Source organism: Protopterus annectens, chromosome 2.part0, assembly GCF_019279795.1.
Source record: "Protopterus annectens isolate FY-2018-M chromosome 2.part0, PAN1.0, whole genome shotgun sequence".
In the NCBI taxonomy this organism is placed as follows: domain Eukaryota; kingdom Metazoa; phylum Chordata; order Ceratodontiformes; family Protopteridae; genus Protopterus; species Protopterus annectens.
In genome coordinates, this window is record NC_056728.1 from 900,866,171 (window position 1) to 900,878,942 (window position 12,772).

A 12,772-nucleotide genomic window follows, 5' to 3' on the forward strand; every position below is an offset into this window, starting at 1 on the left:
ATACATTTCATCTGTTACAACAATACAGTCTGACATACATGTATATTTATTCTGTCCATCAGGATCCACTGTTCATAAAGTTTTAACACAAACAACTTTACAAATAAATTTTTAACATAAGTATCTGTATAAATCAGTTTGATATTCAAATTACATATAATTCTTCACAAAACTCAAGCTAGCTGTGCTGGCATATGTTACACATGCAATGCTCTGCTCCTCCTGGCACAGCTGGTACCACATCATATTATCACACATTTCCTGAGATTTCTGTAGAAGAGAAATGTCTTGTGAGGACTAGGGTAGTGCTTCATTTATAGAAGTGATATGTGGAGGAGTATAAGATTTTTGTACACCTCTTCTTGAAAAACTACAGCTATACCAGTTATCAGTATAAGGCTAAGGCACAGAATAGTTTGGGCAAGGCTGTCATCCATGTTACTGGCATCCTACACACAGGAGAACAATGCCATCACCACTACAGTGACATGAAATTCTAAAAAGCTGAACTCCTTCACCAATGGGATGCAAATGCTAGGGTTGGTCCATGACCTCTGTACTACAAGTACGTCATTCTATCCCAGTATAAATCACAACCATGGTATGACACCAAATACTTCTCTATTACTCTCTCATTATATGTAGCCCCTGCAAAGACTGAATGAAATTGGGAGGTGCACTGGGAGAGAATGCAAAACCTTAGTGAGGCACAGGGACATTATGGCTTCAGGTATTACTGAGTGTAATGTTCACCTAAAATTAATTGTAGTGACAGGTGGTAAAGTTTGCAGAAATTATGGCAAATATGGATGTCAGACAATTAACTTAATATGCATATTGTAAGTGTGTAAACCCTGCATAGGTCTAAGATTATGAACTAGTTATCGTAAGGTCAGATCTGATGGCTGTGGGTTCCATTTCTCCAAACAACAAATTTGTTTAATATCAAATTTTACAGTGCATATATTGAATAGCTGTGCTTATAACTTATAATATCATGCCATCAGGCCTATTGCAATTTAAAATAAGTTGTACCTGTGCAACTGTTTTTTTTTAATATGTATAATTCCTGTACAATTGTGCATTACATGTGAGAGCCAATTGTATTATAACAGTAGTATAACAATAATTTATGGTCTCTCACATTTATATCTGAATGTAATCAGTCCTACTAGTGTATCTGAAGTGTGTACTGATTGTGACCTTTACATTAAATAAATATTTGTTATACCTTTATACTTTTTATAATTTTATTTTTATATCTCTTCCTTGCCATCTATTGTTTTGTTTTTCTATGAAATTTTGATTGTAATTTTCATTACTAGTCCCTCACAGTCACTACCACAAGGAGCTAGACTGACCACAATGGCTTGGACTGCTGTCTCTCCACAGGTGGCTGCATTGATACCACCAACGTCAGAGGCTCCCAGCACTTCTGGGATATACCAGTATTGCCTCCAGACCTCTTGCTCTACCTGTAGCACCTGCATCTGTCCCAGAGGCTGTTGAGAGTAGTGTCAGTGGAGGTGGCAAGTATGTCACTGGACTAGAGCTGGCAGGGCTGGTGGAGGAGATAATGGACAGGAGCACTGGTGCCCAAATTGGCTGCATGAAAAATATCCTGCGTTGCATTGTTAAATCACTGCCCCATCCAGCATTCTCTGAGGTTTCTGAGGCAGTGGCGACAGTTCCAAGTGTGAGGAATAATTTCCTACAATGTTCACATCAGAAGGGGTGCACCTCTGAATCTCCATTACTATCTCTGTTGTGGTGTACCTCTCCCTCTTGTGTGTCCATTACCAGTCCTGTCTGCCCTGCTAACTAACCTACTCTACATACCTACCTCTGAGGGGGAGGGGTTGACATAATGGTTAAGGTCTTTATCTCAGAGATAAGCTACAGGGTTTGATTCTGACCTATGGTGTTTGGCACGCCTTGTTATAGGCTACAGAAATATAAGCTGGTATTTCCCTAAGAATCTGTAAACCTATCATATCCTTAACTGTTTTCCTCAACTCTCCTTAGCCTTGGGAAAAACAAAAAGGTCATCTGTCCCACATAAAATAACATCCCATCCATATCTCTCCACCTCACCTATATGTGTATATACTACACACCTGATTTGTCTAGTTGATCACATGATATTGTTAAGTTATTGTCACAGATCATTTACAATGTACCTAAAATTTCCAAATTATATGTACATACACATTAGCTTCTGAAGAAGTAGATAGATATAGCCCTATCCCTCCTCTATCCTGATTATTCCTGAATTACTCACGTAGTGTCCTACTCTCTGCTTGTTCTCCATTTTCACCTGTGTCCTATCATCTCATTTCCCTCCTTTACATTAGTAAAAATATGGATGAACATATTCCACACATGGCCATAACTGGCTTGTACACATAAATATTTATTTCTGTACTCATCGTTTGTGCAATGCTTGGCATTGAGCAGCAGAGCTGACTGCTAGTTCCTATTCTATGGCAAACACTGAGAAAATTTCTATTAATGCACTAAAGCTTTGCCATCAGTTGCACAACTGAGCTGATCATTGGTGAGCAGCAGTTAGCAATTGTGACAGAATGAAAATGATGTCAGTTGCCTCTCTTATTTGTATCTGCTTTCTTGGCTCAAAGTATAAATGACATGTAGAGTCTATTCCACTGCACTTGTTGCAGAGTGTTGTACGTAATTGAAGATGGATTTGTCTCACATTTTCCATCTCATTCTGAAATTGTCATTGAGAAGATAAACCCCAAACCATATTTGCTGATGTGAAAGACTGCAGTATTGACATCATTTAAATTCATGTTTTGATAGCAGTCTGAAATATGCATACACTTAACAGCTATTTCTTAATCAGGAACAGATTTAGTTGCAACACTGGGTGCTGCATTGATACCGAGTATATCACTCAGGGAAACATAGGCTGCACTCGAGTGTGTTACATATGCTCCTGTCACCCAACGTCATCCTGCTCATATCCCTATGTCATCGCCTTTGTGATTTCAGGTTTGAACACTCCCTTCATCTGTGTTATGCTGACAGTAAGAGTTCTTCTGTGACTTCACCTGATACAGCATTAACGAGGAGCATATCACTGATTACATCATAATTTCCATTTCGGTAATGTGTACTTTGCAGCACTCTCATTCACTACTACACCATTTCATCTGAGGTAAGATGTTTATGATTTCACACACAGAACTATAAGCCTTTGAACAGTATAACATATTACTCTGTCAGTGTTCACTTCTGCACCACTCCTGACGTCTAGCAGTGCTACTGATATTTAAGTAACAGGAAGTGACTCTTCTCTTCCTAAGGCAAAATTGCCTTCAGATGGACTGTTGTGTTGACCATCATGTGAATTGCCTTATCATTGATCAACAACAGAAGGCAATAATGAGCATAATATGATATATTTATGATATAATTTATATATAAATATATAATGTATATTATATATAATATATAATAATATATAATATATAATAATGTATAATAATACATTAATAATATATATATATATATATATAAAATAAAAAATATATATACATATAATATATTAATATATAATAATTATATATAATAATACATAATGTATAATATATTTTATATTTATGATATGATTTATGATATAAGCATGGGTAGAAGCTTATTATGACTGCAACAGCTTCCATGATTCATTGTACTCTTGATGTGATGTACACATAAAGTCACGTATGTGAAGGGATATGATCCACTGAGTGCTTCTGTATAACATTACTTCCTTTAAATCAGTGATTTCTGACAAGTGCTGTGTAACTTGTTCTGTCATCTAATGAGCAGATGTGTTGTGAGAAATTCTACTTTGATATGACACTTCACAAGAACAAGGTTTTGATCACCCATGTGTTGGACTTCCTTTTAACCATGACCATATTAATTGGCACACATTGGTGGCGGTAGCCCTTCTGTTGTATGACATTTTTTATAGCGTCAGTAGATAATGTACAAGTCAAAAATATTAGTTGGGCAGGAGTTTAAATCCAGTGAAGATTACACTGCTATCAGTGTATAAGAAGCAGATGAGACATCCAATAATAACTTAGTGAATGGATGTGGTGTTAGAAATTCTACTTGGTTGTGACACTTTTTCCAGGCAGAGGGTTTTGAATGTCCATGTGTGTACTCCCTTTTAGCCATAGCAATATTCATTTGCACACACTAGTGATGGTAACTTTCACATGTGTGCAGTCTGATAACTGCTGTAGGACTTTTTCTGTGGTGTCAGTAGCTAGTGCACTAATCCTAAAAATGAGTTATGCAGGCAGGAGTTTGAATCTAGTACAGAGTATATTGGCTCCATGTGTAAAATGTAATTGCTGACATGCAAGGATGGTTTCCTGAATGTATGTGATATGAGCAAATTTACTGGTATTTGACAGGTGGAGATTTTGATACCATACATGCCGTACTCCTTTGTACGCATGTAGAGTTTTATAATTTACATGTTGTATTTTCCTTTCAATGACCATTAGCAAAGAGCTGCCTTGCTGTTTGAGGGTGGGAAATAGTTAGTTATTATGATTTCTCACCCTATGGACAAAACTGATGAAAATGTGCCTTCAGCCACATAGACATGGAACATAGCTTCAATGAGGAAAGGACAGGAATACTGATATAGGCATGGACAGGCATTTATTATTGCAGTAGCTTTCATAGTTCAATGAGCTCCTGATGGATGCTCACATTGTCAGTAAGGTATGTTGAGGCTTCAGATCCACTGATTACTGGTATATTTCAAAATGTGCATCTGTCAGTCATTCATAGTGTTGTCACACTCCTTTCAAATGTGTGCTTTCTGGCAATTGTTTTACAGCTAGTTCTGCGGCATCAATAGCTAGCATTCAAGTCGGGAGAATGTGAGTTAAGTTAGCAGGGCTTAGAATCCAGCCTGCTGTACATTGTATCAGTGTGTAAACCCATTGTTGACAGGTAATACTGACTTAGTGAACAAATGTGTTGTGACAAAATCTACTTCGACATGTCGCTGTCAATGGGGAAGGGATTTTATCCCATAAGTCTTGTTCTCATTTTTAACCAAGGCCATATTCATTCACCCACACTTGGGGGTTCGATCCTTTGCTGATCTAACTTGTGGAATACTGACAAATGCCATTATTAGGTGGTAATAATGTCATGCAAATATAAAATGTGGTAACATGGAATGTTCCTCTGAATGATTCCATGCCTCATAAAAATCATGCTGTGATTCACACATGGATGGTGGCTTTCACACCCCACTTGTGTTGTACAGTTTCTCTCTGTTTATTTTGCACTCTGAAGCACAATTTTAGCTTTGCATATCTATATGTATTTACACATCTTCAAGTTCTTTTACAGTATATTGTAGTCATGATCATGGATTTGCATTATCAGTGCAAAAGGTCACGAACCCTGGTACATGAATTTGCATTATCAGTGCAAAAGGTCACAAACCCTGGTATCTGCATTTTGCTTGCTTGATATCATTTAGTCTGTCATGTTGAAATATATTTTGCAACCACCATTTTCATGTGTACCCTGTGACCATGTCTTGCTAATAACCTATTCTGATGAATACATTCCTTAACAAATTCTGTGTTCAAACACAAGTGTGTGCATTTTGTTCATCCTATTATGAACTGTTTGGTATATTATAAATGTGTTATTCCAATAACCTTTGTCCCTACTAATTCCAGATTATAAAAGACTTGCTCTCTGTATACACTGGAGTAAGTCACTTAACACTGTGAGCATGTATTTTGGAATCTGGCCTGGTGTAAGCCTGCTTTACAAATAGAGCTTACACTGGAGTTAGTCACTTACAATGAGACTAAGTCTTTTGGAATCTGGTCCACAAGGAATTGAAAGAAAAGAAAGTGCATTTACTATAATATGGAAAAGAGACATTTTTTTAGAATACAACAAATATACAGTTTTAGAAAAGTTTTAAAATGAATAAAAAAGGGGGAGTATTTAAAAATATAATGATGATGGATAGGATGTTACATGGAAATGCAAGAAAAAAGTGAAACTGAGAAATGGGACAGAATATTATTCGTAGCAGTCTGGTGATTATGGTAAAGAAAAGGTGAAGGAGTATTGTATAATAAAAAGAGATGAAGAAGATTACTACAGGAAATAAAAGTATGGCTGGGAGAAAGGATGGAAATAGATAAAGACATTTTAAAGAATAGTCGATGTTGACTTAAATCATTGTTTGCTTTCTTTTTTTGTTTTATTGAAATTATAAAATAATGGAAATTGTTGTTTTGTGTAGATTATATACTATGAAAAAAATGGAAAGAAATGACAAGGTATATGTTATGAACCTAAATGTATAACTAATTTAAAGAAATGTAAATAAAAAACATATAAAGTAAGCAACCCCTACTTTTTTTTGATAAGTGCAGTGACATAATTTCAAATAAAATAAAACAAAGTAAGAGTATTTAAACTGGTATTTGTGATTAGCTGCAAATTAGATAACACGCATAGGATATTGCAAATGATGTTTGGGAGCATACCAATTTGTTGATGGACATCTTCATTATTTAGGGGTTGGGGGGGTTAAATGGGGGTGTGGGGTTTTGATTTGAAGAAGGATGTTAAGGCTAGGAAGTAATGGAAGGTTTAAATAGATTCTTGGATGGGAAGGGTTATTTAATATGGGGGAAGTTAGAGGAAGTAAGGTAGGTGTAGGGTGGGACTTATGGTAAAATAATAGAAGTAGCATGCATGGCACATTATTCCATGCTCAGAGTACGATGACACTTAGGTATCCTTCAACCCGTGGCAAGAACCATGCAATAATTCATGCAGTAGCAGTAATATACATATATTCCACAAGGCACTATGTACTGCAGGACAAGGGCATGGCATTGGGATATACAAAAAGTCACATTGTTTCACTCATTTTGGGTCATTGTGAATGGTGTAGTTTGTGAGGTGGGTGTTTAGGCAAGGAAGAGGGGCAGGCTTGTCCCTGTTCTGTTCCCCCTCTTGGTGTTGGGTGTTGATGTAAGGAGTATGGGGGATGAAAGTGAGTGTAGGATGCTGCTTTGAATAGTAAAAATAAATGAGCGGTGGTGTGGACACTTCTTATTTGTTGTTGCGTGTAGATGTCATGAGTATGGGGGATGAAAGTGAGCAGTAGGACACTTCTTTAATTAATAAGAATAAGTGAGCGGTGGTTTGGATGCTGCTTATTTGGGCAGGGTAAGTGGGGATACACTGCCATGGGATGTGGTTATGTTGGGGTTACAAGGATGTTCATGTTGTGATTAACATTTTGAAATGATGCAATAAAGCTATGTTGTTGGAAGTTAATAAAGGTAATCAAAAGCCATTTTGGTGTACGTGTTTTATTGAAAACACAGAGGCTGTGCTTAAATATGATTTGTGCATGCATGTGTGTGCATGTGTATGCATATGTTTGCGTGTGTGTGTGTGTGTGTGTGTGTGTGTGTGTGTGTGTGTGTGTCTGTGTCTGTGTGTGTTTGTGCGCGTGTGTGTCTGTGTGCGAACATGTCTGTTCTATATAAAATGTTTTCTACTGTAGTTTTTGTAGAGATGTTTCTTCTAACATTGAAAAGGCTTGTCATTAACTGAGCTTTTTATTCTAGTGTATATTTTATACATTACACAAAACAAAATGAAGATTCATTTTTATTTTACTAAATCTCTGTGAGCAGTTTAGTTTTTATTTTGTCTTAACTGGTTTAAGTTTGCAAGTAGAGTCAGAAAGGAAATCCTTTCATATACCTTCAGATTGGTCTGTTAGGACCCTGTACATAAATGTGATATATGTAAGTAGAGATAGGGAAATGGGGAAGGGTTTTCTCTATATGCGGGTGTGTGTATGTACGTGTGTATGTGTGTGTGCATGTGTGTGCATGTGTGCACATGTGTGTGTCTGGACGCATGCAATAAATTGAATGTTTTTCTATTCTTGCTTTAATAGATGACTTGCTTTATGAAAGTCAAAGTCATGTATTTAACCAAGTGTTCTAATTCTACAAAATAAGATATCTCACACATTCCACAAAACAGATAGTCACATACGCCAGCCATCTTTTTTTTTTTGTGTGTGTATTTCCTCATGCTACAACAGTACTTCTACTCATTTGAGTGGAATTCATCAAACGTGTAACTTTCTAGTTTGCATAGACTTTTGTATAGAGAACAAACTGTGCTAAACCAGGGCATTAAAATAGTCTTTTACTGTTACTCAAAAATTAAACTACATAAGTGCCTTGGCTAGATTGCCTTCATGAGCTTTTTAATTTTTGATTTGTAGTAAAAATGTATTTTAAAAGCTTCAGGCTTCTACAGAGTGCACCATCTGGAATATTCACCTAACTGAGAAATCTACACAAATTTATGAAAGAAAAGTATCTAGTCTGACTGCTAGATTTGTACTCAAACTAAGGAAAAGCATCATCATTTTTGGGATGCAGTTTAGAGGTATAGTGACATTTTGTTAACATCTGTTATGGTACTTTTAGTTTAGTCATGTTTACTAGTCAGCTTGCATATGTTAGACTTCGGTCTGCTTTTCAGATAGTGATGATTTCTACATTGATTAAACTGCTACATTAAAACATACTGCATTAGATAAAAAACAATCTGATGAAATAAGAAACATTGCTGATTCCTTCTTTTTCCCTTTTTCCATTATAATACGACAACTACAATACAAAACCAGATACAAAAATATAATTAATAGAAACAACCACTGAATTACATATCATAGGTGACAGATATGTTATATAAAATAGCAATAATTAAAAAACTTTAGTGGTGCCAATTGCTCCACAGATACCACCTGGTAGAGCAAGTAAAATGTAACCTTTGAATTCATTCTCCTTTTCAGCAAACAATACAAAATTCAACATATTGCTTTGAACTCAACACACACGCACACACGCGCTCGCGTGCGCACACACACACACACACACACACACACGCACGCCTGCACACACGCACACACACGCACACACACACACACACACACACACACACACACACACACACACACACACACACACACACACACACACACGCGCACACAGAAAAATCTTGCAGTGGACCAGTACAGTGGTTTTCTATCTAGGATTAGTTCATGCAGTCTGCAATGTACATATTTTCTGCCAGTATACTTTTCTTTTCCGTTTTGCTCTTGAAATGACTGAGACGAATGAAATGAAAAGAATGATTTTTGTACATAACTATATATTTTTACATATGCATAATTTTTTTATAAGGGCATGTCTGACATCTCAATGCCACACTGAGTTTAATGGTACTTATAACTGTTTTGTATGTTACAGTTACTGCAATTCATGATAATTCCACTTCATCAAGTGAAGCAGTTCATTCAACAACACAGTCAGGTAAACATACATGAATTATTCTTTTTTTTATTAACTTGTTAGGTACTGAATCAGTACTACAGTCATCATGGTTGGGAGTGAAATAATCCTGGAATAATAGACGGAATTACTGTATGCTGATTGCTAAGGGCAGCTTATTTGTTTGACATGAGAAAATGCCACAGTTGTAGGGTTCTGGTAAAATAATAGAAGTAGCATGCCTGGCACATTATTCCATGCTCAGAGAACGATGACACTTTGGTATCCTTCATCCCATGTCAAGAACCATGCAATAATTCATGCAGTAGCAGTAATATACATATATTCCACAAGGCACTATGTACTGCAGGACAAGGGCATGGCATTGGGGTACACAAAAAGTCACATTGTTTCACTCATAGGTTAACTGATACCCAGGCTGATCATCACTAGCATAAACCTATACATTCAAAGCAGCAGAACAGTGGACCTGCTGGTCTCCAGCTTATTACCGTGATTTAGTGGTACCAGTTGTTCCTTGTGCTAAGCAGCCAAGCTCTCTTATCACTGTTGTCAGGAAGGCATTTCCAGGGGTGACAGCATCTGCTGATGGTTGAGGGGGAAGAAGGCAAAAGGGGCATTTAGTGATCTAAAAGGGCAGTCTTTTAGCTATCTACTGCCGTATCAGAAACTTGACCATAACACTAGATGTATGTAGTGTAAATATAAGTTGCATTAAAATGACTGCAACGACATTTCACAGAAAACTGCAGATGAGGCTGATGTTGCACCTGGATGGCAGGTGTTCCAATCATCATATACTCAAAAATTAAAGAAAAAAAGTGCAGTAGTGATGTAACACACTTAATGTTACCACACAGAGCAACCACCACAGAAGAGAAGTGGGAAGTTGTTAAACACATCAATCATTCAGACTGTTAAACACTCCAGTCAGACTTTAAAAAGCCCAACTGATGTGTTTAACAGCTTCACACTGCTTTTTGTTGTGACCGCCAATTGATGCTAATGCTCAAGTCTGCGACTAGAGCATAACTGTAAAAGGTACTTAATAAAAGAACATGTCAGAATGGTCCTTCCCAAGAATGCCTTTTCCCCAGGTTCAGAGCACAATCACAGTGAACCATACGCTAAAAGTCGTTATCTCTCAAAAATAAGATATAAAATGTATTACAGAACACCTAGACTCCGGCACCTCCACACATCAGATTGTATAAGTATATTTTGATAAAGACAGGAAAAGTTCAATATTCAGAAGGTGAACCAAGGCAGCAGCAACGAAAATACAAGTAGTCGGTGCAGATAAATACCACACAGTTCTCTTCACATATAATCTCTCCACCAACAAACCACTCACAAAGCAAAGCAGCTATCGTAAAAAGGGCAGTTTTATTGAGTGAGCGCTTTCACCTACACGGCTTCTTCAGACTCAAATATAAGTGACTGAAACACATATAATATACTATTGGAACCAGTAAAAAGCGGGAAACAACTCAATTAGGCAATTAGCGCAATAACAATCAATTAAAAACTTCACTTGTACACAAGATGCTAAAATCAACAAAATGCTTAAAGTATTCATTTAATAACAATAGAATAACCTAACATTAATAAAACATTGCTAAAACGTACCTCTCAATAAAATCTATTTAATATATAAGAGATCTATTTAATGTATAGGAATATAAAATAAAAACTACATGAAAGTTAATACGCCTTCAATCTTCTTGTTTTTAAAAAAGGTCTAACAGAGACCTTAGCATTAAGGCCTGGTGGAACATCTTTATTTTGCTTTATTTTCCTTATATTTTGATAAAGGCTTCTCTTTGGATTTACATATTTTACAACTGGCCGTGCTCAGAGGTATGCACAGGATGTTGCTATAGTTTGTGTTTGAGGGGCTGGGAACAGTGAGATTACTATTTCTTAAGTTCTCCTCATAATTAAACTGAAGAGCTGTGCACAAAAGATCACTATAACTTGTTTGGCACTTGGAGAACATGGTCATTATTTCATTATTTCCATAATTTCCATACTTTTCCTTATAGTTAAACCTCAGAGTTATGCACACAAGATCACTATAGCTTCTGCAGGGGCTGCGTACTGCCTATTAGCAAAAGGCTGTAATATATGACTGTCATCCATTCTTTCACTTTACAATCGCACATCAAAAGTGTCTACAGATGTATATACATCTGAGATTAATAAATTACAATAATTGTACTATATTCGGATTGTCAGATGGATGCCCTGAAGGTAACTGTCTTTTGGAGGGGAAGGTGAACAGGCAGGCTGTATAATGTGTGACAGCAGCAACTTGAAATATATGACTGAGGCCATTTATACATTCACTTTCATCCCAGTCTAACATCAGAGGTAAAAACAGCAAGGTGATTGTCATTTTTTTTCTTTTGAAGGGGAAACAGACAGTATTCTAAGATATCACAAGACTCTTGAATGCCCTACCACCAAATATCAGTGCCTTAGATTCCTTTAAAACTTATAAAACTTACACTAAAAATACAAATTTTCTCAACACTTTTATTTACCATTGTTCTGTAATTAAAGACTACCATATTTAATCTAGCTCCCTTGTCCTTCTCTTGCCTCCCCCGTACTGTCTTCACTTTACCCCTCTTCATTGTCCCTTTTCTTTTCCTGCCTCCAGGATATTTGATTCCTTTTATTTCTCTTTAACTCCTCCTTCCCAAACTCATCTATGATACCTTTTTCTTCTTGATGAATCTCCCATTGTAATATTCTCCTCTACTTCTTACAATATCTAGCATATTAATCCTCCTACCACATCTCTCTATAATATTCTCTTATACTTCACACAAATGTATTCCACATTTATCTCCTTTACATCACCTCATCTCTTTAGTAATCCTTAACTTCCAATACAGTTTGCAACCTAACCTTACTCTCTTCTCTATTTCTTCTCCCATTTCTTAACTTCTTCCCTTATATATACAAAGCACAACTTCTATATACTTATGTCTTTTGTTTAACTTTTCATGCTCTGTCAGTAAAGTACATCTCTAAACTTGACTTTGACTGAACTATTTACAATTTGCTGCAAATCTTATCTATCCAAATTACTACTTCTAGTATGTCTCGAAATATGAATACTTATGTATAACTGTAAAAGCTACTAATGTCTGTACTTGTAACATACATACTGTTTAGTTATAAATGAAAAATATTATGTTCTGTATCTGTTTTTGGAGTTTTTCTCCCAGGGCCTCCACTGAAAATGGGTTCCTGACACAGTCAAACTTTTCTGGTTACCAATTGTCAATAAATAGACATTTCTGTATTCCATAATACCAGAATACAAAAGTGACCACTACCTTTTTATCTATTTCGCT

At 36.4% G+C, this 12,772-nt stretch overlaps 1 protein-coding gene across 7 annotated transcripts in view; it reads left to right on the forward strand.

Moving 5' to 3' along the window:
• The window catches only part of LOC122793286 (A-agglutinin anchorage subunit-like), a 1,003,124-nt gene that overhangs the window by 321,851 nt on the left and 668,501 nt on the right, over window positions 1-12,772 (forward strand). For 6 of the 7 annotated variants that reach the window (XM_044061154.1, XM_044061150.1, XM_044061151.1 and 3 more), the window contains one exon: window positions 9,363-9,425. The exons of the other annotated variant lie outside the window; for it this stretch is intronic. In XM_044061154.1, coding sequence (XP_043917089.1) covers window positions 9,363-9,425 — 63 coding nt within the window. The remainder of the gene's footprint in view (window positions 1-9,362; window positions 9,426-12,772) is intronic. 7 annotated transcript variants of the gene reach the window in all.